The 27,766-nt window shown below is 41.0% G+C and overlaps 1 protein-coding gene across 2 annotated transcripts in view; it reads left to right on the top strand.

Annotated features, from left to right (window-relative positions):
- Nucleotides 1-565: 565 nt before the first annotated feature.
- Nucleotides 566-27,766, top strand: part of IL16 (interleukin 16) — a 43,840-nt gene continuing 16,639 nt past the window's right edge. Inside the window, exons 1-8 of one of the 2 annotated variants that reach the window (XM_087744863.1) lie at nucleotides 566-580; nucleotides 5,512-5,546; nucleotides 10,137-10,548; nucleotides 21,535-21,671; nucleotides 22,392-22,524; nucleotides 24,797-24,890; nucleotides 25,341-25,483; nucleotides 27,620-27,730. In XM_087744863.1, coding sequence (XP_087600989.1) covers nucleotides 566-580; nucleotides 5,512-5,546; nucleotides 10,137-10,548; nucleotides 21,535-21,671; nucleotides 22,392-22,524; nucleotides 24,797-24,890; nucleotides 25,341-25,483; nucleotides 27,620-27,730 — 1,080 coding nt within the window. Of the gene's footprint in view, nucleotides 581-5,511; nucleotides 5,566-10,136; nucleotides 10,549-21,534; nucleotides 21,672-22,391; nucleotides 22,525-24,796; nucleotides 24,891-25,340; nucleotides 25,484-27,619; nucleotides 27,731-27,766 lie in introns of those variants that run through there. The other variant, XM_009470097.2, reaches the window with a different exon arrangement.

Here is a 27,766-nt window from a genome sequence, read left to right as displayed (position 1 = left end):
AACAAAACAAACCCACTCAAACCAACAAACCCAGCAACCAAGACAGGACCATGCATGCTACCTGTGAAATGCTAAAGCATAACAAGCCCCTGACTTCAGCAAGACTGAGATCAGGCTGCTGTAGAAAGTGGTGCCTGTGCCAGAGTGTAAAATATGGAGCAAATTCTGCCACTGGTACTCAGATGGACTAAATATATTCCCCTTTTCAGTACTTCCATTCATTCATATCTGGCTGTTGAAGGTATAAAGGAGAAGGCAGTAGCAACGAATATGACAGAGTCTGACATGGACTCACAATAAAATGTAAAACCAGACAGGTCTAAATACACCTTTTATGCTAAACTCATGAAAAATACAGAGAAAATTTTCATATGATTTTTGTATGTAGAGTAAGTTCATTTTTCTTTTACCCTTTACTTTTTTTCCTGATAAATCATAGTTTTGGCAATTGATAATTCTCCTTTCATTCAACCTAAAGGGCCTCTTATGTCAGCCTACAGGTCAGGGTAATATAAATCAAAAGGAATGAAAAGTCAGATGAAAAAGGAACATTATGTGACTGGAAATGTGGAAAGAAGAGGTAAAGTCATAACTTTTTAAAATATTTGTTTTAAATTAGAATGACACCATACAGGGAGCTCACATAATGTTTTTACTACTCTGGTGCTGCAGTAAGTTATAAACTGTGTATTGGTCAATGGCTTTAAAAAAATTGATGGACCTTTTCTTCAATACCAGACCTTTAGCAACTTCACAGCTGACACAAATATTCTGTAGCATTTCTCTAAGCCCAACACAATCGCTTACACATAGCCTACATACCCAGTACAAAAATATTAAAATGACAAACACAACCCACACTTTGTTAAAAGGTTACCATTCTTGCCATGCTTCATATACCACACCATAGCTAGAGTCAATACTCTTTACACTGATAGTGCTGTAATTTTTCAATCACACCCTCTTAATACTTATGTAGATCACATGGGCTACATTTTCTGTAAACAAAGCATTGTATGTATACAGTAACATATTCTTCATGTTCCAGGATATGTTCTCAAGATGAGGTAAAAGTACTTTTTGATGGGTGTACACTTAGCATTAGATCGTCTTCCATGGAATGATATCAGCGATACTTTACAGCTTATCTCTAAGGCACTGCAACAAGTAAGGACACCAGAATAAAGTTAGTAATCATGCAGAGTGTGAGTGCATGTCATGCAACACAAACGTACTTGGGAAGACAAGGTCTAGGAATTTTCAACTCACAGGAAGGCAATTCACTGGAAAACAGTCTAGAAGGCTGCAGAGCTGGATACCATTATGAAAGAGTCAGGTAATAAAGTTCACAAAAGGAAGTGGATTTTTAAAAAAAGATCTGAAGAAAAAGGAGGAGCTCCAAACATATGAAAGCTGCATGCAGCTGAGAGAAAGGAGGGGCAGAAGAAGAAAAGATGAAAGTATGTAGAAGATAGAGGATGACATCAGTGCAGAGATCAATGAGAAAAGGATTCTACAGAGACTTGAAGACCAGGATATTTTTCCTAGTACAAGAACTGAACAAATCTTAGAGGCAGCAAATTTAAAACGATTACAAGGAAGTACATTTTTATGTAGCACATGAAACTTATTGCCTCTGGATACTCTTGAAATCAAAAGCTTAATGGGAGCCAGAAATTGATAAATTACAGTTACATTACACAGGATTCATTTCATCTGCAGGAGAAAAAAAAATTCTTTGTGCTTCCTGGCAAAAGTTAGGTACTAAGTGACGAAAGGAATTAGAAAGATATACTTAATTTGACATAATGCAATACTTATCCATTATGGAGCAGCTGTAGCTTCTGCTAAAACAAGACTATCCAATCATAATGCAAAATGCTTCAACAATTTTGGAACACATACAAAACCTCAGCGTAGAGTGCCAGCCTACTCTTACCAATAAGGTACTCAGAAGAAACCCTTCCTGAAAGCAAGCGCTTTATTGATTCTTTTTTTTTTTTTTTTTTTTTTAACAAGGTAATCCCTTTGAAGCAATTGCTATTAGCCATTGCTGAAGAAGGATACTGGATTAACTGTGCTTATAGGGTGACTCAATGTGCCATGTTGCTGTGTTTTGATGGATGGAAGGACAGAGTGAAAGTTGCGAAACCCAAGACAGAGATGACTAATCCAGTCCTGGCTTAGCAGCAATGAGGGGATGGATTGTCCTGTGCAACATAACTGTTGCCTCGAATATGGCAAAATGTGAAAACTGTGACTGTGTTTAAGGCAAAAGTAACTCATCACTTTGCTGAGCAATGTAAGGACAGGACAAAAACTAGAACACTCCAAACTATTGGCTTTCTTTCCCATTAACACAAGCAGTATCTGGAGTTGGGTGGAGATCAGGACTGAGGCTAAGTTCCATCATTACTTAGATTTGCTTTGCCCAGTACTAATGTTCTGTTTAAATTTATATGCTCCTTTTTGGAAAAGGTTATCACCAGTAGCAACAGGCAAAATATTTAGTACTGAATAGTCTGCATATTTGTCCTCTAGAATCCAAACCTTTAGATATGGAAAATAATTTGGGGAAAAGACGGGTCAGCTCCTGTATCTGCTATGGTTCCAGATAGATCCTGATTTTAGTCAGGCAAAAGAGAACTGTCATAAAAAATAAATTCAATGGCTCCTCTATTTCCTTTTCCCACCTCCAATAGACAGTAACTCCAGACATCAGAAAAGTTCCTCCATTTTATGGTAACTAGGACCCTATCCCAGGGCAGAAGTATCACTCTACCTGTGAATGGTACTGTTTTACTTTTATTGTGAAGCAAGAGTTGCTGCCCCTTCTGCATGCCATTCCCTTTAACTGCAGATATTATTTTCATCAACTCATCTCTTGAGGTGAAATCTCTGTCCCACTGAAATCAAAGGCAAAACAGCTAACTTCAAAGTGCTCATGATTTCTGCTATCTTCTTGTTCCATACATTAATTATGCTTTAGGTTTCAAGTATTTCCATTTATTTGTTTGAATTCTCTTCATTTTACTCCATTCTTCTTTTCCTGTCCCTCACATGAGAAGGCAGTAAAGGAACCCAGCTGATTTTCCTTATAGTACCTATTATCTCATAAACCTTTATCAATGCAGCTCCTTTCTGTAAAGGAGAGTCCATGTAATTTCAATCTTTTAATACAAAATTCCAGCCTCTGATCGTGTTCCCTGCCCTTTTCTTAGTACAATACCTTCGAGCTAAGTAATGAAGATTGACCACAGTATCCAATATCAAAGCATACCGTTAGTGCAACATGGCAGGCACAGCAGAGGTTCTCTCTCTCTCTCTCTGCTTTTTCTTCTGGCTTCTAAAAATGTGCTTTTCTGTTCACCACTGGGCACTGAACAATTACTGTACAGAGAAGATGGAAAAAATTGCAAAAGGTTAGAGTGAAACAACATGAAAAAACAGCCCCTCCTTGTGATATTTATGTTTCTGCTGCTGGCCCTGGCAGAAGTCCAGATTCTGAATGAACAAAACTCCCAGTGGCTTAGGGACTACAGTCTTCAGCTCATAGTCAGGAAATGCAATAGCATGTGACAATGGGAAGAAATAAAAAAAAGCTTTCCAATGCTTTTGAGCTTCCAGCTCAATCAGTTTGGATCAAAACTTAGGGGCTGTTGAGATTTTGTGTGAATGAGTTCTCTATTGCTAAACAAAAACATGTGTGTGTTACAGTGTAAGACAGTTAAGTGGTAAACAGTATGTGGCTTTGCTTCCTCACTGATCTTTCATTTTTACAGTACTAGCACTATAAAACCCCATTTTATGTACAAGGCCACTGTCCTCTCTACTCAAATACAGTGAAGACCTGTTTCCCAAAACACAAAATCAGCTCCCTATTTCTCCCCCTTTCCAGGAAAGCTAGAATTTAAGAGATGGGTAATGTTCCATGTTTATTATCATCCAGTGATCCAGGTTAAAACCATTTCCTTTACAACAGATTTCCTTCAGGGAACTGAAAACTTAATCGTTGAGAAAATAATGTCAAATTCTTTTCTTTTTGTGGACACTTAAAATATGAATTAGCCACAATTGTATTATCAGTGACAGAGTGTTTTGAGGCTGCTGTAGACACTGTACAGAGCAGAGATTGCATCTTCACTTTTTCTCCCAGTATGTACATCATTCTCATGGGGCAGATGCTTGTCTTCACAGTCCATGTTTTATCTAGAAGTCACATGACTGCTAAACATGACACCATATCAGTGCAATATTTTAAACCTATTTTATAATTTCTCTCTCTTTTTTGCAAGTTTAGTGACAGACCAATAAATCCAGGACCTTCAAGCCACAGAACACAGAGGGCAGCAGGTGTCTAAGCGCTCTCTTGTTGACCATTTCCATGACCAGACAGGGCCAGGTGTAAAATTCAGATTTCTGTTTACATTTTCCTGAAAAGTATAGGATTTATAGTTTGCAAGAACATTCCAAAGAGGCCTCACTATTTCAATAGAATAACATTAACTGTTTCAGAGACAATTCTTTCTGTTATGGAACATTTTTTTTTCATTTACAAACTCCCTATGTGTCTTACCACAAAAACTCGAGAGAAAGTAGGTTTCTGCAGCAAGATTGTTATTTGTCAGTGTGAGCAGAACTGAGGATTGACAGGTGGGGACTGACACATTGATCTGTGTGATTGATGAAAAACAGCCAAGTGTGCCTAGGGACATGGCAGAAAGGTGGCTGCCTGCTCCCACAATTGATGGTAGATGCAATTCAAGCAGTGTTTTGTGGGGGGAGTCACCACAATAATAGAATAGACTGCAAACCATTTACTGTGCAGCAAATGAAAGGTGTAATTGAGGCAATTTGGAACCCATGGCATAGTTCTCATTCCCTGGATGCTCTATGGAAAAAGCAACAATTTTCTGGGTCCTTGATCAGGTTGGACCACAAAGTTGCAGTCTAGCCCATAAAGGGGAGAGTATTTAAGAAGTGGTAGGTTAAAGGGACCATGCCACTTCATGATGCACAATACAAGGACTTGATGTTCAAAAGGGGCTCCTATTATGTTTCGCTCCTGGAGCAGAAGTGACCTATGAAATTCTTACTAGCTTAATGCTTAAAATATCTGCTAAAAATTATGAGAAACATGCTTGCCATCTCAGCCTCCAGCAGGAAATCCTGCACTTGATTAGCACGGATTCTGGCTGGCCCCCCTCGCCTCCCCTCAAGTAGGTTTAACATGCCTGAACCCCATCAATCCCAGGACCAGAGAGCGATGGGTAAAAACAAACGACACAAACTCCTTAAATGGTCTTGCCTTCTTTGGGTAGTTGGGAGCCTGCTGGAAACAGCTTCCCCAATACTGCATCCCATTGCTTTTGTTTATCTATCCTTGCTGACATTTTCTTCAATTAGGAAACAATAGCTCCGTTCCAATGTACTGAGCAGAATTACTGAAACCAAGCCACGTGACACCATGAGAGTGTGTTTTCAATTATTCACTCTGTCTTTTTTTGCCAGGCCTATGAAGAGGAACAACCTTCTGCAGGAGTCAGGTTTGTCTGCCTTGCTGTTGTAAGTTCCTCCTTTTGAATTTTTATTTTACAATTAGGGATTTTTTTAAATTTTTTAAATTTTTTAACAGTAAATTCAACTCTCCAAGAGTTTCTTACTCTTTAGAAAACTTCCAAATCTCTAGCTCTTCCTACTGCCTGGAAATCCTAGACATCTGCAATATTTCAGTGCTAATAGTACTGCTCAGTAATGAATCTGACAAAGATCACAAGATCTAGATTAAAATGGGATGCAAGATATCATGCTGTTAGCACTTGGTAATGTAAAACTCATCTTGTTCTTGCTAGTAATGAAAAGTTCTATCTTTCCTACTGTCTGGTTAACAGCAGAGCATTTGCATTCCATCTGGGAGCTACACCAAATTATTTTCATCTTGTAAATGCTCAGTTTAATATCCAATCAAGAATTTGAACCAAATGGGCACAGCTCAAATCGTGTATTTTGTTTGCAGAAGGCAGACTGAGTTAGGGCTTTTTAAAGCTGGAAAAATAAAGCTTGGAGAAAAAAAAAAAAGAAACAGAGAAGGAACATTTGGTTTGCATTACAAACCACAGACAACTTCCATCAGGCATGCTGGAGGTATAAGAATGGCAAGAGAAAACGACAAGCAGTGAGTGCACTGGAGGAAAAGATGAATGGTTTGGAGAATTGACTTTGAAGTAATTGTTCATGCCACCAATACCTTGAATTAAATTTGGTGGAAGATGGCAATGAATCATAAAGCTTCTCTGGCACTTGTGATATTGTTTTCTGTGTAAAGTAACATTTCTGGATATTTTTATTGGAAAACTTATAGACTATGTTTTTGGTACCTCCTATATTTCTGTCACTTATGCAACCCTGAATCAGCAGCTCTGGAAAAGATGTTGCCTTAGTTAAGACTTGGGCTGTGATCTAATACTTAGAGCAAGAGCAAGCATTTAACTGGAAGCCTTCAGGTCTGCTGGGTTTGTTTTCACCTCAGCCACTGGCTTGCTTTGAGATACTAGGTAAGTCATTCAGGGTTAAACTTGATCTTTGAGCTGGTGAGGGTGGGGGAGGAGGAAACAGCTGATGCAGCAGGGCAAAAGAGATGTTCTCTCTGCATAAGGTAAAACTCCTCAGGAGCATTGCAGGGGGGTGGGCTGGCAGAATGCACTTAAAACAGTGTTTCCTTCACTGTTTCAACAGGTGCTTCTGTATGTTCCCTGCATCCCAGATGCTTAGCATAGTCAGAGAGGCACCTCTTGGAGCATTTAGTACTGATGGCAGTGCTCCCTCTTAAGCTCAGCAGCTTCAGGCAGAGCGAGAAAGGGCTCCTGCATCTCTCCATCCTTCATTCTAGCATGCCAGTCTCCAGAGAGCTGTATTTTGACCATTAAGCTATCAAGTCCTCTGCTTACCCACGTGCTTAATAGCTCTTTTAAAATTCTTTCTCTTTGGGGAAGTAAGAGTGCAGTTAATGTTCGTACAACATCGAAATCCTTGAATGAAAAGTGCTATTCCTTCTAATTTTCCCCGATAGGCAAGATTGTTTAGGTCTGAGTGTGCAACTTGGGCTCATTTCTGACATTCTTATTGCTAGCGTCTAATAGCAATTGCCAGAATCACAGAAGGAGCATCAATCCCTGTTGCAGACTTTCAAGTGATGTGCATTCCACACACCTTCAGCAAGTTAGCTCTGTTGTTTCCTACCCGGGTGCTGAGGGGAGGTACTTGCAGAAGTTCCCCTAATCCTAGCCATCCTATTGCTTTTTTGACTCTACATTCTGGTCTAATGGGCCAGATTGCATTTTTACCTACCTTCAGACATACAGAAAAAGCAACATCAAGCTTTACAAGATTAATTTCCTAATATACTGGGAATGCTAACAGGGATTTCCCAACTCAAAAATTGCAATTAGGTACATATGTATTATGATAGACTAAAGCTTTAGGCTTACCAAAACACTAAAAAGTGTCTTTTTTAAAACAAACAAACAAAATCTCCAAACCTTGAAAGTCTTTACATATTAGTAGAGATAAATGTCAGTCAGCTTTTAACTAATGTAATCAACAAAAAAGCATAGAAAAAATTGCAAACTTGTGATGCTGAATTACGCCACCAACAACCATGTATTTCAGTTCTCAAAATTATTGTTCTAATATAATTCACAGCACTTTTCATCTCTGTACTTCAAAAGAAATTACCACGTAGAGATTCTGAAAAGTAACTTCTCTCAATAATGCAGGAAGGGAGATTAATCCTAGAGAAATAAGAACCCCTGTCAACCACAAAGTCTATGTGTTAAAGCTGAGCTCCATCTATGCCATACCTTTCTGCATCCCCTCTAGCCTCTGTGTCCTTACACATAGGCTTAGACGTCCTTTTATTCAGCGCGTCACAGGAAGGGAGCGTGGCTGTGCTGTTGGGCAGTCCTCCATCCACACCACAGCTGCATTCACCCATGGTTGCAAATCCTGTTATTCATAAGAAAAGAGGCTACTATGAAAAAAAGAAAAAAGTAGAGCATTCTGTGTACTGAAGGGAATGGAGAATACACTAGTTAAGTTTGACCCTGAAAGCTTCCCTCATGCCAGTGTGGGGGAGCCTGGGAGCTCAGTGACTTCAGCTCCCATGGTCCTATCCAGTGGGGTCAGATTCTCCCACAGGAGCAGAGAGGATCCCAAAGACACACAGGAGAGGGGCAGAAAACACACCAGCATTGCGAAACTTGACATATTCTCTGGATACTTTCAAACTTAAACTTTGCCCTGGAATAGTGTCCTACAAGGACACTATTGGAAATCTGACAAGTTCCAATACTCAGGGCACGAGTTTCTGAAGTGTTAGGGATTTTGTTTTGGAAAAGCGACATGAGGGAGCAGAGCAATATTAGGACTGGTGTGATGGAAAATAAGTTATGATGGAAGACTGTAGGAGCATTACCTATCAAAAATGCCAGAAAAGACTGCACAAATAAACATCCTTCTCCCTGTGAAATGAAGGGACCTCTTCACTGCTCCTGAAAGATCTATGTGCAAATTTTTCTTCTTTTACAAATCAAAACACATTCAGATTCATGCTGAATTATGTATTTGTCCAGCAATGCCATATAGCTCCCTTAGACAGGTACTCAATGGCATAGTGTTTATCATCTGTTTTTGTTTTACCTGGTTATTTGTATGAGAGGGGAAAAAAAAAAAAGAAAAATAATTCTGCAGATTTATGATAAGGCTGGCTTGGATTTATTATATGAATCTGGCTCGGTCAGAACTTGCAGGCGTGTGTTTATTGTGTGGCTGTAAGGAGCCTTTAGAAAATCTGCCTTCTATTTCTATATCACCAGTGGCATTTCATGTACAAAGTGCATACATATCTACTTAATTCTGCATAGAAGTAGGAAAAAAAAAAACCCAAAACAAACACAACAACCTAGTTTAGAGCACAATGTACAAACTTTTTCTCTCAATAGTATACTTGAGAAGTGCCTTTCAAATTACATTGATTTTCGATTTTGTTTATAACACCTATAGCATCTTTGATTTATACAAATCCTTTCGTTTCAGTAAGTATCTTCTATAGAATGGCAGCATACAGTATCAATTAGGTACTGTGAAAAGAATAGAAAAGTTTGTGTAATAAATACAATAATAAAAATTAAGTGAGAAAGTCAAAGTAATTAATTTAGATTTCCTCTTGTTGAATTTTCAGCATTGACACACACCTACCAAAATATTTCTAGAAAACTTTTTCTGAGAGAAAAAGGAAACAGTTTAACAAAGCTCCCCTTTGTTATCGTAACGTGCTCATTACTTTACTCATTTTACAAAAGCTCCAACTTTTGCCACATTTTGATTGTATAGCATTTCTTCTATTTTCTCTTAATTTTGTATGCTGAATCATATGCTGAAACAAACCATTTCTGTAATGGGACACTTTTTGATCGATGTATTGGAGCTGTATTCCTTTATAGAGTTCAATCCCTAATCAGATATTCACATCTTAAGTGCTTCACTGGATCTCTCTGTTACTGTTAAATGCACAGTCTTAAGTGAGTTCTGGCCTGCAAAGGTAGAAGTTTTATAGCAGCCTGACATTCCTTGCTCTCTCATGGCTAAGATCTACTTTTGCTAAACCACTTACAAATCAGATGTACCAGGTAGAGAACTTAACCTCGACAATTTGATTAATCTTCTTTGAATTATAGTGGTTTCATGAATCAAACTTCAGAAGGAGCTTCTGCTTTCCAAATAATGTTAGGAGGATAGAATAATGCTTTTAAAGTATCTTCCTTTTCAATTTGGGATTTCAACATGCAAATTCAGCAGAAGCCCAAAGGAAGCAGCACAATGGAAGCATCAAAAACATTTATTAAAAGCACTCCATTGTGCTTGGGGAGCATAGGAAGAGAATGAAAAGGTGAAGGAGAATTTAGTAGAGCACTGCACAGAAACAGAATTAGCAAGTCATGAGATATCACGTGGCTGTTAGCAGACTGAAAGGCTCTGTTGATTCGATTTATTCATTAGGGCTTTTCAGTAGCGTAGGTTATTAAGTGGGAGAAAGAGGGGTATATTACAACTTACTTTTTATATTTCCTTTCCTGGAGGGCGTTTAGCATCAGAGAAGCAGAGAAAGTTATTGAAAGTATCATGCCGCATAAATGGGAGAACGATAGGAAAAAGAGCAGCACCACCAGCTCTCTGAAGATGGATCGAAAGAGCAATGCTGGGAACAGGAAGTCAAGAAAGTTTCGCTCCATTTCAAGATCACTTATACTTTGCAATGCCAAAACCAGTGATGATGGGTCAAGTCCTGATGAGAAATGCCCTGATCCCTTTGAGATCTCTACCAGTTGGGGTCAAGAGGATTTTGACTGCTGTCCTAGAACACAGCTGCCATGCACATCAGAGACAGAAGACGGCCCACCTGATCCTCCGTGTGTGATCACCAGCCTGGTCCAGTCCAAAGCTGCAGCAAATGAGAACTGCAACAACATGAGAAGAAAGTTACATACCAAGGTAGGCAACTTGGTGCAGTATATTGTAATGTTTCCCATTGCAGTAGTTCCTAAATGGATTAATTCATGTTTCTTGGGAACTTAGGATTCTACTTGGCTTTTTCAGAGCCTATGAGCCTGCAGTGTTCCTGCTCTGTATAAACAGCATGAAAATGTATTAACTTCCCTGCTGTGCTGTTGCACTCGGCTGATTGATGTTCTTCTGAAATCAGTGACTGCTAGGCCACTCTCGGTGTATTCAGACTAGCACAGCTGCTGCTTTCTACCTGCAATATAGTATTCAGTTCAAAATATAAAACTGTCACTATAGTAAAGTGCATTTGTAAAGTGTGATACCATGAGATCCCACAAGCTATGCAAGTATCAATTATATTAATACCATGAAAGACGCAGAAGATTCAGCAGGCAGATGTTCTTTCTCTCTGATTCAGGAAGGAGGTAGTGATGGCTCTAAAACCATCAGAGATGTCACTTTTTCCTAGAGACATAAAACTCTTAACAGCCTCATATTACAACATTATTCTTTAATCGAGAAGTAATTACTTTAACCCTAACAATCTCAAAAATTTTTCAGTCTGAGCAATATATTTTAGGTGCTTTTCAAAAGTTCCTTTTCAGTGACATATCCTAATTTTTCCACTTTCTCTCTACCTATTGGTGTGATGTGTGATGTGTAAAAGGGACCTCACTACAAGTATGATGCCTTTTAATACAGTTTGTGTCCTCATGACACCTCCCTTATTATATGCCTTTTACCTGTGCAAATAGTGGTTTATGTGAAAGAACTGCTTCTTTCACCTAAAATATTTTTTTCTTATATATTCTATTTTATTTTACATACTTTCAGTAGAAATTGGCTAAAACTAGATCTCTATGACTAAACACACAGTAGCATACTGGTACTGAAAATCAGAATCTCCCCTTACTCCTTGCGTTTCTTGCTAATGATCACAGCATGCAGCCCAATATCACAAAGACTGCAGCAGGACAGAGGTCTGGATGTGAGGTGTTTCAGCCCCTGGCAAAGTCCCAGCACGAGGACAAAAACAAGCCAACTTTCTATTACATTCTGACAGAAAACATAAATAGGTGACACTGACCCAAGTCCCAAAATACACTCAGTCACCTGCAGAACCATACCACCTCCTCCCTTTTGGAAACAGTCCATATGCACTCTGCTGAATTCCTTCTGTGAGTGATGAAGGAGCTGGCCTCTGTGGACTACCTCCTCTTCTCCTTTAACAAAGCTGAAGCACTTTCTTAGGTATGTGTCAGCTGCCACAGTCTACTTGTTTGTACACCTCCAAAATATTTAGGGCTCCAATAACTGTTGTGATCCATACCCATATGAAACTACTCAGTATCTTATTGCAGACTGTAAGTTTAGATCATTTGCTTTTAGAGATGGCAAGCAGCTCAAATAGGGATCTGGGGAACAAAGTCTCATAACTAATACCATTGCACAGATAAAATATAACTGCTAAGGGTATAACTCCATGCTTAGGCTGGAGCGTTAGTGTCACTGAACAGGATGGGTCAGGAGCCTGGATGGATGGTGACATAAATTAGTCAGCAACCCAGTCCCCTACAGCAGCATTTGGGTTGCCTAGTACCATTGTAGACAATGGGTACATTGTAGACAATGGGAGCAGATCATCTTGAGTGCCATTACGCAGCACGTGTGGGACAACCAGGGGATCAGATAGCATGGGTTTATGAAAGGGAGGTCCTGCTTCACTAACCTGGTCTCCTTCTATGATAAGGTGACCTGCTTAGTGGATGAGGGGAAGGCTGTGGATGTTGTCTACTTGGACTTTAGTAAGGCCTTTGACACTGCCTCCCACAGAATTCTCCTGGAGAAGCTGGCTGCTCACGGCTTGGACAAGTGTACTCTGTGCTGGGTTAAAAACTGGCTGGACAGCCGAGCCCAGAGAGTGGTGGGGAATGGAGTCAAATCCAGTTGGCGGCTGGTCACGAGTGGTGTTCCCCAGGGCTCAGTGTTGGGGCCGGTCCTGTTCAATACCTTCATTGATGATCTGGATGAGGGGATTGAGTGCACCCTCAGTAAGTTTGCAGATGACACCAAGCTGGGTGGAAGTGTCGATCTGCTGGAGGGTAGGAAGGCCCTACACAAGGACCTGGACAGGCTGGCTTGTTGGGCCAGGGCCAACTGTATGAGATTCAGCAAGGCTCAGTGCCGGGTCCTGCACTTGGGTCAGAACCAGCCCATGCAATGCTACAGGCTTGGGGAAGAGCATCTGGAGAGCTGCCCAGCAGAAAAGGCCCTGGGGGTGTTGGTTGACAGCCGCCTGAACATGAGCCAGCAGTGTGCCCAGGTGGCCAAGAAGGCCAATGGCATCCTGGCTTGCATCAGAAATAGTGTGGTCAGCAGGACCAGGGAGGTGATAGTGCCCCTGTACTTGACACTGGTGAGGCCACACCTCGAGTACTGTGTTCAGGTTTGGGCCCCTCACTACAAGAAGGACATCGAGGTGCTGGAGCGTGTCCAGAGAAGGGCAACGAAGTTGGTGAAGGGCCTAGAGCACAAGTCTTCTGAGGAGCAGCTGAGGGAGCTGGGGTTGTTTAGTCTGGAGAAGAGGAGGCTGAGGGGAGACCTTATTGCTCTCTACAACTACCTGAAAGGAGGTTGTAGCCAGGTGGGGGTTGGTCTCTTCTCCCTAGTAACAAGCAAAAGGATGAGAGGAAATGGCCTCAAGCTGCGCCAGGGGAAGTTTAGGTTGGATATTAGGAAAAACTTCTTCACCGAAAGGGTAGTCAGGCATTGGAACAGGCTGCCCAGGGAAGTGGTTGAGTCTCCATCCCTGGAGGTATTTAAAAGATGGGTAGATGTGGTGATTGAGGACATGGTTTAGTGGTGGACTTGGCAGTGATAGGTTAACAGTTGGACTTGATGATCTTAGGGGTCTTTTCCAACCTAAACGATTCTATGATTCTATGAAATTCCCTCTACAGAGCTCTTATAGCAATATAAACCTCTTCAGATACTACTTGCTAATCTTTCATACCTTTCAGAGTCATGGATCAGTGAGTGATTCTAAAAAGTCTTATCTCAGCATGCTACATAGGATGAACTTTGGTAACAGCTACACTGACCTTATCCTGTACTACTGTTGCTGAGGCTTTGCCCTATATTATGAAAGCAGTGATCTCTATCTTCCATACAGCACAAGCCTGTCAGAACCATCTTCCTGTACCACGGGTGTCTTAGAGAGCTTAAGCTTAAAACCTCTCTCTTTAAGAACAGAGTCAACAAGCATTTTTCAAGTCCCAGTGTAACACTCTCGCTCTCCATCTCCATGTGACACTTCAGAAATTCATGATGTGTGACTCAGAGCTGAAGGATCCTTTTCTTTGTTCAAGAAAATTAATTCCATTCTTTCTGTGGTGTTGCTGAGGATATTCCACTATTCTTCTGCTTTCCAGTTCCTGCAGCCCTAAGCATGACTCTGAAGGTGCTAATAACTCCCACAGAACTGAACAACTTTATTTTTGCTGTCACATTGGAAGGAGAGAAGAATGTTTAAAAGCCCCGTGTGATTTAATGCTCCCTGTGCATTTCTTCGCCAGAGCTAAGGGGGAACCTGGAACATCAGTATTCCAAATACTAGTTCCTCTCTTCTGTTCAAAAACTTAAATATCTCTCTGAGCCTTACTCTGCCGATTGCATGGGATTCTCTATTGCATAAACCATGAGCAAATCAAACAGTGTTTCAGGACTTCCGCATATGTATTAGAAGCACATTTTCCTGATTCCAAAATTTTTAGGATCCCAAATAGTCCTATGTCCTATTACTAACAGTCTGAGAAACTAGGTGCTACTTACAACAAGGAAATGAGAGGTAAGAGGAGGATTTTTGAAGAGAGGGCATCTATGCATCATGACATCAGTTCCTTTCACTTCAGTCTTCAACAGAAAATGTTGCTGTAGCCATTGAGGGAAGCACTGCAGCATGAGCACGACCTATATTAGACTCCAGAGAATCCCCACAGAAACACTTTGTTCTTATTGCACTACTTGTAGAAAAGACTTTGAGCTGGAACTCAGATCTTATTATACACCAGAGAATTTCAGAAGGCTGAAATTCTGATGATACCAGGTTTGGTTCATTCTTCTTTTCAACAAAATATGCACAGGTTTTAGTGCCAATAGGACTACACTGGTCGGGGTGGGACTGCAAATTGATGTCACTGCTCGTCTATCATCTGACTCATAGTGCAGTGCTAGCATGTGTGGGTGAAGGGACCACAACCTTGTATCTTGGGTAAATTTGGCTCTTGTCAGGAGTATTGCAAAAGTTGGCCCACAGATGCAAAAAACCCGACTCGTACCTGTGCAGATATTTTTGTTTTAACGGAAGCATCCATAGTCTGCATTTACACCACTAGTGCACCAAAAGGGCAGAGGATGGACATTATTTAATTGTGATGCTGCCTTCCACTTTTACTGTGATGATATGTGGGCAGTACCAGATGACAGGGGTTTCAGTTCATAGCTGCACCTTCTAGGCAACTTCTTTCCAACAGTATGTGGCATGGTGGCACACTCAACATGTAAAGCTGCAGGGATTGACCTTTCATCTGTACAGAAGTTATAACAGGTGGAAAGAAATAAGGTTGAGACAAGACTTAAATAGGAGCCCATCAACAATTATTCAGTGGTTCATTACATTCAGGGCAAAAACCTCAGTCAGTGCTACATCCATGTGAACTATTCAGTTACCTCAGACATTTGGATGACCAGATGGTCATTCACATCCTGCCAAGACATGGCCGCTATATGTCACATAGGGCCCTATGTAACAATTCTTAGCTGTTATGTCCTCCTTTGACCTCAGCCTACCCTACTGCCATGCTCACTTCCCTGCTGGAGTCCTATTTCCAGTCATTTTTTGTCACAGAAAAGCTGCTGCCATGACATACAGAGAATGGAAGAAAACAGTAGATAATCTGGGAAAAGGGAAACAGAGAGGGAAGAGAGAGTGTGGAATTACAAAGACAGGAAAAGAGGGAACAGTTAACCATGGAATACTTTAAAGCAAGTGAAGTGAGGGGAGGAGAAAGCAACAGTCAGGAGTAGTGAAGGAATCATATCTGCACCAAAGTGCATCACCTAACTACTCCCCACTTCCTCTCAAATGCCACATTCTTCCTTCTTTTCTTCTGTGTCCTCAGCACATTTTGTGCATTGCAACAGCAGCTTCATTCATCTACGTGTTGCTCAGCAGAAAGGCAAGTGGAGATGTTCCCACTAAGGACTATCACTTCATAAACTTCCCAGCCATCTCTCTCCTTCTGCCTACCTGATGGCACAGGAAAGCAGTAGAAGCAAATAATACATCACCATGCACACCCAGGCAAAGAAAAGCTCTATCAAAATCTTATAGCACATAACAACTTATGCTTTGTGAGATAGTACCTGGGAAAGAATGTCTCAGTCTGATCCATTAATCTCTACATCCTCTTCAAAGTATCTCCTTTCATTATACATTCTAAATAGCAAAGATTTTTTCCCCTCCCTTCTCTAATGTACTGTCAGCAACAATGAGAGCAGATGAACAGTCTTTTAATTCATTTGGTTTCCATGTATTCAGTCATATTGACTATTGCTCATTGCGTCTAGAGCACACAGGATTACCTGGGTGTCATATGTTCAGCCAGCTCCCAGACCACTTAGCTTCCAAGATGAGGTACGCTTTAGTCTGGTATGGACAGAGCTGGAAAGCCAGCTTGTCAGTGTATAAACAAGCAGATCTCCTTTATAGTTTGCTTCTCACAAAATCCACAATTTTCAAGTGGCCTGAAAGGAAAAGAAAACAAAAAAGTTATAGTCAGTGCCTGATACCTTGTGCACTGACACAGCAAACACTGTGGAAGATGGCCTTGCCTGCTCATGTCATTACAAAGTCTGAAACTATGCCAGTTGTAGGGAGAACAGACAGGGCTAGATGATATCATCTCCTATTCTTCAGAGAACAACAGTCTCTGCTGGTTTTGAGAACTGCTTCAAGAAGCATTCCATTACCTCTTTCCTGCACCACCAACACCCTGGGAAGTACCAAGAGTTATCAACCAGAGGGGCTGGTAGCAGGGTTGAAATAGCATCTAGAATAAACTATAACAGGGAAGGGCTGACTCTTTATGCAAACGTTGGACCCAAGCTGGCCTGACTGCATGGGTCCACTCAGTTCTAGAAACTTTTCTATCCTTGCTTCCTTTGGTTCCTGACCCTCTGCTTGAAGGAGGAAAAAAGCAAAAGGTCATTTTTCTCCTTTAGACATAACCAGAATATATTTTTATTAACTCGTCTTTATGCAAACACCAGTTTGCTGGCGCTTTGGTACCAGAAGTGTTACAGCAACAGACTGTAACGACTCAAACATGAGCCTATGGGCAGAACGGAAAAACAAAGCCAGGAGAGAAGACTGCATTTATTTAGACATTTATGTGTTCTCCTCCCTTTTCCTACTTATTCTCTCTTTGTCTTCCGGCCTTGCTTTTGTGATATCAGGACCATGTTATCCCCAGAGCAAGTTGGGAAAGAAGCTGTTAAATTAAGACAGTGTGTGCTGCAAAACGTGGGCCAGGGCAAAGGCTCCCAGAAAAACATACCAAAGGTCAAATGATGGGTGGAAAGGTCCATCTGTAGCATCTGATGTGCTGAATCGTCTATCCAGGGCAGAACCCGAATCCCATGCCCTGCTTCTTGCATCATACAAAGGCTTTCTAGCTTCTGCCATTTTATTAATTGCAAAGGGAATATGCTGCTGGGAAAATGAATTACATCTACTATAAATATTTTGAAAAGACCAAGGCATCGGCTAGGGTACGTCAGAATCAGTGGAGTCACGTCAGTTTATGCCAGAGAGACTCTGGCCCTCTCTTTGTTAGAACTGATGCAGAAAAAAATACTTCTTGAAGAAAATCCCCAAAGACCGTAGTCTTTTAATCTTCCACTTCGAAATCCCAGCCATTTCATAGTCAGGAGGACAGAAAAGCTAAATATTTAAATTCATTATTCTACTGCTGTTAGATTTTTTTTGGTTGGTTGTTTTTTTTTTTTTTTTTTTTCTTTTTTAAAACAACAGTCAATCAGCTCATTGTCATACGCTTGGTTAACTGAGTCAAAGACCTTACTTGAACTAGCCTTGTATAACACTTCATTTCAGACAATCTAACTACTGTGTCTTACATTAGGAGTGCACAAAAGTTTTTCACAGTTTTCCACAGATGCCATGGTTACCCTTATTTCTAAACAACATCTGGAATTAGATGTTTTGAGACAGGACTCTGGGCTAGAAATGTCTAACAAGAGCATGAAGGAAAAAGAAATCTTTTAAATGGCAGAGAGAAAAACATCCTCAGAAGCTTTGCATTTTACATGACAAAATAAGGGGAGCAGGAGATAGTTGGCCTGGACGTGCAAATTACTTTTCCAGAACTAAACACATGAAAAATAATCTACTCTCACCTGTGACAAAAATACATTCAAGAAGGCTCTTGAAATTCACCTTTGATTTTTATCTTTCAGCCAAGCAGATTCAGTTTAAAGACAAATTTTGCTTATAATGCACTCCCCACGGACTTTCTTCATTTTGTTTTCACAGAGATGAGTGGATATTATAAGGCAGACACAGGTTTCCCCAGAGTCTTCAAGTGCTCAGTGGCAAAACCCCTTATAAGCAGAAACATTTTATTCACTGGCAGTAAATATGTGTTTAAACATATGTTCTAATAATGAGTAGGCAAGGTTAACCCAGAATCCACCTGCCCACACACCAAATCTGCAAACCTTATTTTAGCAAATTTTCAGCATTCACTACATTCGGAGCTATAAATCACCTTTCAAAATGAGCAGGACACTTTAAAAAGGAGGAGGATGCAAAATCAACACTGTCTTTATTCTTGGAACGATCAGTAATATTTCTATGCATAAAATAGTAAGTGAGACAGGAAATAAAAGATATTAAAGAACAAAACCCAAAGCAAATTGACTGCTGGCACATGAATTGATCAAATGTTTATTTTTCTGAAGAACAGCTTTTATTAATTTTCTGTCATGTTGCAATAACTTGGATGTGACTATAGTGATCTATATCCAGGACCCAAAAAAGTGCAGATGCTGGCAACATACAGATATTTGCCACACGTCCCTACAGCCCTATAATTTTTTTTTTCCAAGTAATTCACGTAAATGAATTGCAGAAACGATTGACACACAGACCTTATTTGAAATGTAGCCCAACTTGGTAAGATGACTACAGATTTAAACAAAAATTGTTCCCAAGATTTTTCTGCAGTGTACAATAGATTTAACCTCTACTTTCCTTCTGACTAAGTACATGCAACTTATTGCTCTTGGAAAGAATATTCATATCAGGTTTTATTTGGTGTCATTTCACATTTATGTCCCAATACAACCCAGAATTTCCAGCCTGGCCTGTGTCCCACTGTACAAAATACGATGTCTTCCCCAAAGGACTTAAATGGTGCTGCAATGAAAAACTTCAGAGCCAAACCCACTGCACTCTGTGATGTCCTGTGAAACTGATGAGAGCCAAATGACTTTTGGACAATTAATTATGAAGATTTTTATAAACACCATGAACACAGCAGCTGTACACTGTGAACAAGTTATAGGAAGGGCATAAGCATGACTGTGCTCTTAACAGAAATGCGTTGGGAACAGTCTGAAAAGGCCCACCATTAAGTTAAAATCAAGAAAAAAAATGAAGCATGGAGAACAGCTATGCAAAGTTCTGTGTGTGTCCCTGACCAGTATCTGTGAGAGGATACATAGATATTTCAAGGGAGAAGTACACAAGAGTAAGGGCTCCTAAGAAGAGAAGTTGGCAAGTCGAAACTTGCATTCTGACTACAGAAAAAAAGGAAAACAACTTTTGTTAAACACTGACTCTATAATACAATTATTCTTTCACAACAGCCCCAATCCATGATCAGCTGAGGTCTCAAAATACTCAGCCAACCAGCAGAATAATTTCCTACCTTTAATATCTACTGTACATTTCTCATGTTTTAGAACAAGCACACTACCCTATTGAAAACCCTGTGAGCTTCATGTATGCAGAATCTGGCCTGTAATTTCTTACAGGTACCTAAAACAAAGCACCAATGCAAATAAACAGAAAAGGTAGCTCACATTTTTTGCTACTCAAGATCTGAAATTTTGAGACATCAGAATTCTAATCTTTATTTTGCTACCATGCCGAAGACTTCAAAGCACTGCCATAAGATAAAAAAGAACATAATGTAGTCCTTATTTCAAGTATGTATTTCCCAAGATATTTATCTTGGGTGAAAAGTAAATATAGAAGCTCCATAACTAATACTAGAGTTCAAATAAACTGGCTGAAAATAAAATTCTGTCCATGCTTATACACTTACTTGTTACTCACTAGAAGCGCTCTTCATGAACAAAGGAGGCTTCGTAAAATTCAGACTCTCCTCATTAATGGCAGACAATCTGGAATGCAAGCAAACCCACAGAGTTAACAAGTCAGTCAATACAAGTATAGCCCTTATGCATTACCTACTGAATTCAGCCTGCAGTGAGCCTAGGGCTCAAAGTTAAATACTTAATTCATTCACAGCCTTAGATTTACTCTGGCAGGTCTCAGAATGGGAGCCAGGCTTCAACAGTCAGCCTGGAAGATAATGACCTTTATTGACATTGCTGTAAATTTGAAGTTTGTGTTTGCTGTAAGTCAGGTATGATGTGATCCCTATTGATTTGTGGTGAAAGGGCATAATGATTCTAACCCTCAGGGCTGGATGAACTCTGCTTAGGGCAGAAATGAAGCCCTACTGATGGTGAAGAAGGTGATTACATAGTTTTGCTTGTGCTGTCAGAGGACTACAGATTACTGGAAATAGTTCATGCCACTCTGACCAGGGGACCCAGGAGCAATACAGACAGTTGACCACTGCTATATTTTGTGGCCTGTCCTAACATATGAAATTTGCCTCCCCTTCAGAAATCTATACCTCAGTCATACAAATCTCTCGGGAACAAGCCTGGATCCAAGATACACTGAGAGCCCTCTTCACTATGTGGAGTATGGAGAGGCGCGAGGGCAGAGGAGGTGGGTTCAGCTGGGAGCAGAACAAGTGAATACTTGAATTAGGAGATTTACTAAGCAAATGAAAAAGAAATTGCGTGCTAACTTTTTCCAGCTTTCCTTGTCCTTCAGAATTTTTAAGTGTTCATGCATTTGTGCTGCAGGAGTATATTTGCTAGACAAATGTGTTGTCCTTCATGTGCTTAGTCAAGCCATTCTTCGCTTTACTTACTCATACAACTTAAGACATTCTCTTTCTGTATGGCCATATGTTAATGATTCATAACTGTGTTAAAAATGTGCTTACAATTAGTTCTCCAGATGCAACACACAGACTCCAGCAACCTCAACCAGTCTGGAGTGGACAAAAAAAATCTTCCACTGTTGCAGTCCTCTCTGCTCCCCTCTCCCCACTTAACAAGTCAGCAACAGGGGCGGAGCTTCTGATGTTTTGTATACACTTATTTTCCATTCGGACCTCTTCTGTTTTCCAGAGTATTTTTCCTCTTCTGGCACATATTTATTTTCCTCCCTGTCTTTTCTTGTAATAGTTAGCATAGGCAAAATTTATCCAGTTACTATGAAAAGTCTATTATCTGTTCTCTTCCCCTCTGTGCAAAGGGGCACTCTATTCTAATACTTCCCTCTTGTAGCCAGAAGCCACTGAAGTCCTAAGGAAAACAACTTCTTTTAAACACTGACTCTGTAATACAATTATTCTTTCACAACTGCACAGTGTTAAAGGCCTGTTACTGTTCTACTTGAAGGCAATCTGGTTCTAAGAACAAGAACATTTTCTGCATTTCTTAAAAAGGCTCAGGATAACTGTAAGTAACTTTTAACATCCTTGGTACATTTTCTTTCATGCAACCTTTCATCTTCTGAATCAGGACAGCTGCATCTGCAGGCTGTGCACAACCACAGGGAACAGCAGCTCAGGAATCAAGCTCTCTAGGAGTCCGAACTGTGCATCTCTCTGGAAAGGGTTCACAGGCAGCCACGTGCCAGCTGGCGGTGCAGCAAACAGGTACAGTACACGTGAAGTCAGCAAGCTTATTAGAGAGCCATTTGCACGGATTTTGCATGACCAGCTTTCTGTGACAAGCTGTGCCTCGAAGCGCAGTTTCAGAGAAAGACAGTGATGTTTGGGAATCATTTCTTACAACGCTTCCAGTTGGAGAGACAGGTCAAGATTTTAGAAAAATAAAACTGTGACCATTCATGAATTTAATGCTTCTCAATTACATGAAGAAATAAAACCTGGAAGAATGAAAGACTGTACATAACACTAAGTTTTCAAATGGTGTTTTCCTAGTTGCCCTGTTAAAGGGCAATGTCAGATGTCACCAGCCTAGCAAGGCCACTGGAAAGCAATATGAGCCAAAGTCCCTGAAAGGGACTAAAGTGTACAGTCAGTCTCTGATCAACTTGCAAATGCAAGACAGTGAGAAAGGAGGAATATTTTGCCTGTCTTGGGCTATTCTGTGCTGTCATCTTAGCCTGGATGTAAGCTATATGTAGAAAGGCAGCCGTTGATCACCAGGACTAAACAGAAGAGAGCAGCAACATGAAAAAATCCTAGCAGGGGATGGGGTGTATCACGCATCAAGACATCTCATGGCAGCTCTGTTCAAGGCAAAGGGAGGATTGCAGCCGACACCTCAGTTAGTGAGACACGTAGCACAATAGTGCCATATTGTTCTTTGTAAAATGATATGCAAGTGTGTTCTTTTTTTCTTTTTTTAAGGGATGGTTGTCTGAGCCCAAGGGGTGAACTGTTAACACCAAATGGACAATCACTTAAAGATCTGTCCAGCAAGGAGGCTGAATCTCTAATTCAACCAACAACACGGTTGGTGAACATCATGATGGCTAACAAAGTAAGCATGAAAACTGTGGTCCCCTCCCACAACTGTGGGGTGAGTTGACATTTACTTGAGCAAGAAGGGGAATTTGTGCATCAGATATTTGAAGAACATGGTTTTGCTCTTCCTGACAAAACCCCAAACCTCTTGTGGTCAGACTCTGGTGACTTTCAGCATAGCTTTTTCCCAGATAAACAGAGGCTATGGGGAGGCCAAGGCCCTGGGAAATTCTAGCAAGGACTGTATAACCCCTCCTTTTAGAAACACATAGCTTGCCAATGTTAATTTTCCATTTGGAAGCTGAGCAAAGGCAGAGGTGGATTTAAGGGAGGATCCATGAATCCAGAAGCCAGACAGCAGGCCCTGTACTGAAGTAGTTTTGTGGATCTAGAATCCATAGCTAGAAAATTCCCATGGTGAATGTTACTGGAGTCTGCCACAGAGAGAGGGAAACAGGAGGCAGAATTAACAAGTCAGCAACCCCAGATTATCACCAAATCTTTCAGTGGCAAACCCTTTTGACCTTTCCTTCAGAGAGACCATTTCATTGGATTAGACACATTTCATTTCAGGCTTCTTGTCCTCTCATCCCCACCTCAAACTAGATGCCACCAAAGGCTTTTCCGTTGCAAATTCTGGAGGAAACTCGAGGATGATGACTGGACAGAGTTAGTCCCCTACAACACATTTACCACTTTGAAGAGAGTAGAGCTCAGCCAGAGATTTATTGCGGGCTTCAGATCTCGATATTCATGGAAGAAAGGCACTTTCTGCTTGTTATCTGAAAATGGGTCACACAGAAAGCTCTGGTATAATCCTAGACTGAGAAAACACCCCAGACTGAAGCTGCTATCAGATCTGAGTGTGCCTCTTTCTAGGATGGCAGTGAACAGTCTCCCCCAGATGTCTGCTGGATTCTGCCAAGTTTTTTGTTTATTTTTTCTCCTTTAAATGCCTAGGTGTCCAGAGATGAACTAGATTAAACTTTTGTAGCATAGTACCACCCAAGGGGCAGCCAGGTGAACTGTGCATTTAAAACAAGCCTGCACCAAATTAGTCAAGGGATAATCAAAGCAAAGGCTTTTCAAGCTAGCTAGCTTGGTAAGAGAAACACTGCAAAATCATTTTCAAAATGTGTCTTTAAGGATCTTCTCTGCATTTCTTATTCTGAAGAGTTCCCTAGGGGAATGGGACTGGAAAGCCCTAGCAGGATTTTGCTACTTGGCAATGCTTCCACCTGCTGTCGAAGAGGAAAATTATCATTCATTAGTTCTTGAGGTATCTCCAAAGAGCACTACTAAAGTCAGACTTCTGGAAGAAAATGTCTGTCTTGGTTAGCTCCAGACAGATTAGAACATACAGATCCTGCCCTGATGCTGCTCCTGTGGCCTTCTTAACCCCTGAAGAATATCACTGAGCAAACCCCTTTTATAGTTGGAGGTTTACCATATTTCAATCAGTTTTCATATGCTGTCTGTATTTAGTAATGTTCTTCCTTTAACTGTGATTCATTCAGGATCAATGGCATTCCCCATGTCACAACAGAAGCAGGACTTTCAGGAACCATACACATCCAGAAATTATTCCTAACATCAACTGTTATTCAGATGTGATCATTTATTTATTTTCAAACTGTTCTAAAACCCTTCATTTAGAAACCTGAATGTTTTATCTACAAGTTTTTAAATGTAGAATTAGTGGCCATATTTTCCAAAGCAACTAAGAGTTTCCAAGTAGAAGGGGCTGACTTTTTGGAAAACACTAAAGCCTAGTCCTCAAAGGTTTTTAAACACCCAGATCGTATTTTGAGTAAAAAACATCCTTCTGAAATCAGCAGAAATTAGACACCTATCCACCATTGCAAAGCTGGGCCTAAGAATTTTCCATTAGAAAATAACGCCCTTCTAAGGTGATGGAGACTAAGTACCCAAAAGCACCAATTGCCTCCAGAAATTAGACAAGCATGGCTACAGTTTAGCCGTACATCAAAATATTAGTCTGTCTGAACCAACTAGGGGTTGTCCAATTAATTTTCTGTCCATTTTAACTAAAGACCAGAATCTATTTCTATCTTACTACTTTGGCAAGTTATAATCATTTTTATAGCAAAGTTTTGAGCTGCATTCTCCTTTATCATCTTATTTATTTTAAATAATTAATCTTGCTCCATGTTTTTTGATTCAGGCTGAAATTTGCGCAAGCCAAATTAGGAGAAATTTTATTTTTAAGTTTAGATCACTTTCAAGAATTTCTTGCATAGCAAAAACTTTTTTTTTTTATTTTTTAGGAAACGCCAACCTGTAAGGAAAGGCCTTTGGAAATACAAAATGGTTTTCTGCACAGTAAAGCTGCATGTCAACGGACTCGCAGTAACTCGGCCAGTAAGTTGCAAAGAAGTAATCTTTTCTCTTGTAATATTCAGAGAGTGCACAGCACTTCATCGTGTGATGGTACTGTGGCATTGAAAAAAACTGCAGCTGTTGTCCAAATTTAGTCTGGGATCCTTAGCTAAGAATTGCTGAATACATAAAAGCATCAACTTTTATATTCACAATATCCTACAGTCAGAGGTTTTGTGCATAAGCATTCAATTTTACATTTTTTAAAGCGTATTCTAAATAGGCCAATACTCTTTTGGTAGGGAATGTTTGCTCCTTACTATATTTAACAGTAATGGCTATCCCCACAGTGAGGATTGAAAAGAACACTCCCTTCACAGAGAGATTTACAAAAGGAAAAACATTTCTAAGTAGCATTTACCTGATAAAATTAATATGCAGAAATGTCCAACGCTTGAGAAATAACCCAGCCTCTCTCCCCACATCTGACAGCTGTAAACCCATACTGGATGGGGGAGATGGACTGCGCGGTGCCCCGGAAAGCCGTGCCCTTCAGAGACCGGCAGCCCCACACTCTCCACACCAGCCGCAAATCTCTTTCCCAACAGCTGGACTGCTCTGGAGGGAGAACCCCAGTAAGTGCTACAGGAAATCACCTGAAAAACAGACAAAATTGTCTCCAATAAGAATCTCTCAATGACCTTGGCAGTCACTTTCCCGCCAAAACCTACCTTCCTTGCAGGCCCTGTCAGGGAAGATGGCGCACTCTGCTTCCTCCACTTTTTAACCCCATCCCTCCTCGGCGAGGAGTAGGAGAGCGGGAAAGGCTCTGTGCCAGCAAACCCCCATTTCTTCAGCAGCTTCTCCCTCCCGTTGCCCCAGCAGGTTTTACAGTGTGTGTAAATCCCCCTGTGTGGTTTGCACCACCTTGGTAGCCACCCGGAGCCGCCTCAGAGCTCACCGCTGAAGAGGCCCTTCCCGGGCATCTCCCCGTTGCTGGCCGTGGAGATGCTCTGTGCCCATGGCTGATAAAACCCCAGCTTGAGCTTTGGGCCCCGCCGTCGCGAGCCTCCAGAGTCACCTCCATTGGCCCAGCCATGGCCACAAGCAGGTATGGACTTGCCTCATGGCTGGTAGTCACTGCCCCCAGCTATGCTGGCTGTGTGAGGCCTCCCGCTTTCTGCCCCACAGTGAATTGGCCACGTTTAAACAACCCCATTAATGCAGGCTAGAGACTGACAGTCTCTTGCTATCCAGATGGACGACAAGCAATTCACCACAGGCTGGGAGAGTGGAGGCTGGGCAGGGTAGAGAGGGTGTGGGTATTTATGGCCGCAGGTCCCCAGGCTCAAGCCTGGAGTGGGGAGATGGAGGTGGAGATCCTTACACTCGGCTGCCACCTCCTGTCCTGCCTGAGGGACTCACCGCCGCTCCCCTGCCTTTTCCTGGCCAGTCCCTCACCCTGGGGGCACCACAGCGTGACCTAGGCCTTTAACGGGGGTGAGGAGGTGGCAAACTGGAGCACAAACCCCAACCGAACAGACAGACAGACAGACCGACCCTCAGGGATTTGCTGGGCTTCCTCCTGCTTGAGGGTCCCGCGTGGCAGATGCTGCCTGTTGTCAGAGGCTCTTTGGTGACATCCTAGTTTGGGGTATCGTTACCCACCACGCACACAAACACCTCACACAGAAGCAAAAGAAATTTGAAAACTTCCGATTTCAGATTCAGAAGACCCACAATGGAATAAGCAATCACCCTGATCTGGCAGAGGTATACTATTGCATAGACACTTCCCTCTTAATCATGTTCCCAATCCCACGTTGAATAAATAATCTTGTTTTCATGTCAAAATTGAGACTTATTTTCTCACATATGCAGTAGCTGAAATTTTGGCTGATGTTCCACACACTTCAACACCTGTTAGTTTCATTTTGCTGCATTAAAAAAGGTGTTGAACTCTCTTGGACTTGTAATGAGTGCAATTAACTCTGGCCCTGCTGAACTTCATGCATAGTTAGCTTTAGGTAATGACTTTTGTCAGTGCTTAAATTAGTTTGTAATATCCAATTCCATGTTCAAGTAGGAGGTTTTAATTAAATATTTCATTAAAGGTTCATTAAAATGGGTCAAATCTCAGGGGCTGGAGTTCAGAAATCCACTATCTGTGGAATGGAGGGAGGAAAAGCACTGAGAAATTGCTTACCTCGGTTATCAAGCAAAAAGGATGTGCTTCATGTCTTTCGGCAGTAGAAGGAAGCCTATGTGGTAGCTTAATGGAGGCAGTGCAGAGTAGTTCACAGTCTGAAGAACTTTTGTGAGCACTAATTTGTATTTTGGGGGAAAGGCTGAAAACAGGTTCTATATGTCCCAAGATAAAGTTATTTAGTGACAAGATGAGGGCAGGAGTTAGAATTTCTTGTTTCTTAGTTCAGTTCTTAGAGGCAAATATGATAACACTTGTTTAGGACCCCTAATGACCACAAATGGGATTTTGGCATGGAGAATCAAGTGAGAGCACAAATATATGTTCATACCACTTCAAGGGCCAACATTCTAGTTTTGCTCTAGTTTAGTCACTGCGGGACAATTTCAGTGAGCAGTGACTGTCTGAATAATAAGTGACTTCTGAAAATTAGAGGGAATTTTTTTTTTCATCTCTAGTAACATCAGTTATAAGGAGAAAATTCTGAAATAAACAAGTTGTCCTAATGTTTGTTCAAGAATTTATGATTCTGCATTAAAATGATTTTTTTTTTTTATGTTCACAGGCAATTTCCAGGCCATCTAGATCACTAAGTACAGCACAGCTAGTGCACACATCCTGTGGCTCACAGGCTTCAGTAATCTCAAACATCGTATTGATGAAAGGACAAGGGAAGGTGAGACTGGCTCTGTTGATTTACCATAGCATTTTA

Source organism: Nipponia nippon, unplaced genomic scaffold, assembly GCF_047370975.1.
Source record: "Nipponia nippon isolate SJK-2023a ecotype South Korea unplaced genomic scaffold, ASM4737097v1 scaffold_9, whole genome shotgun sequence".
NCBI classification, from domain to species: domain Eukaryota; kingdom Metazoa; phylum Chordata; class Aves; order Pelecaniformes; family Threskiornithidae; genus Nipponia; species Nipponia nippon.
Note: the sequence above shows the minus strand (reverse complement) of the source record. Positions and strands in the feature narration are given on the sequence as shown.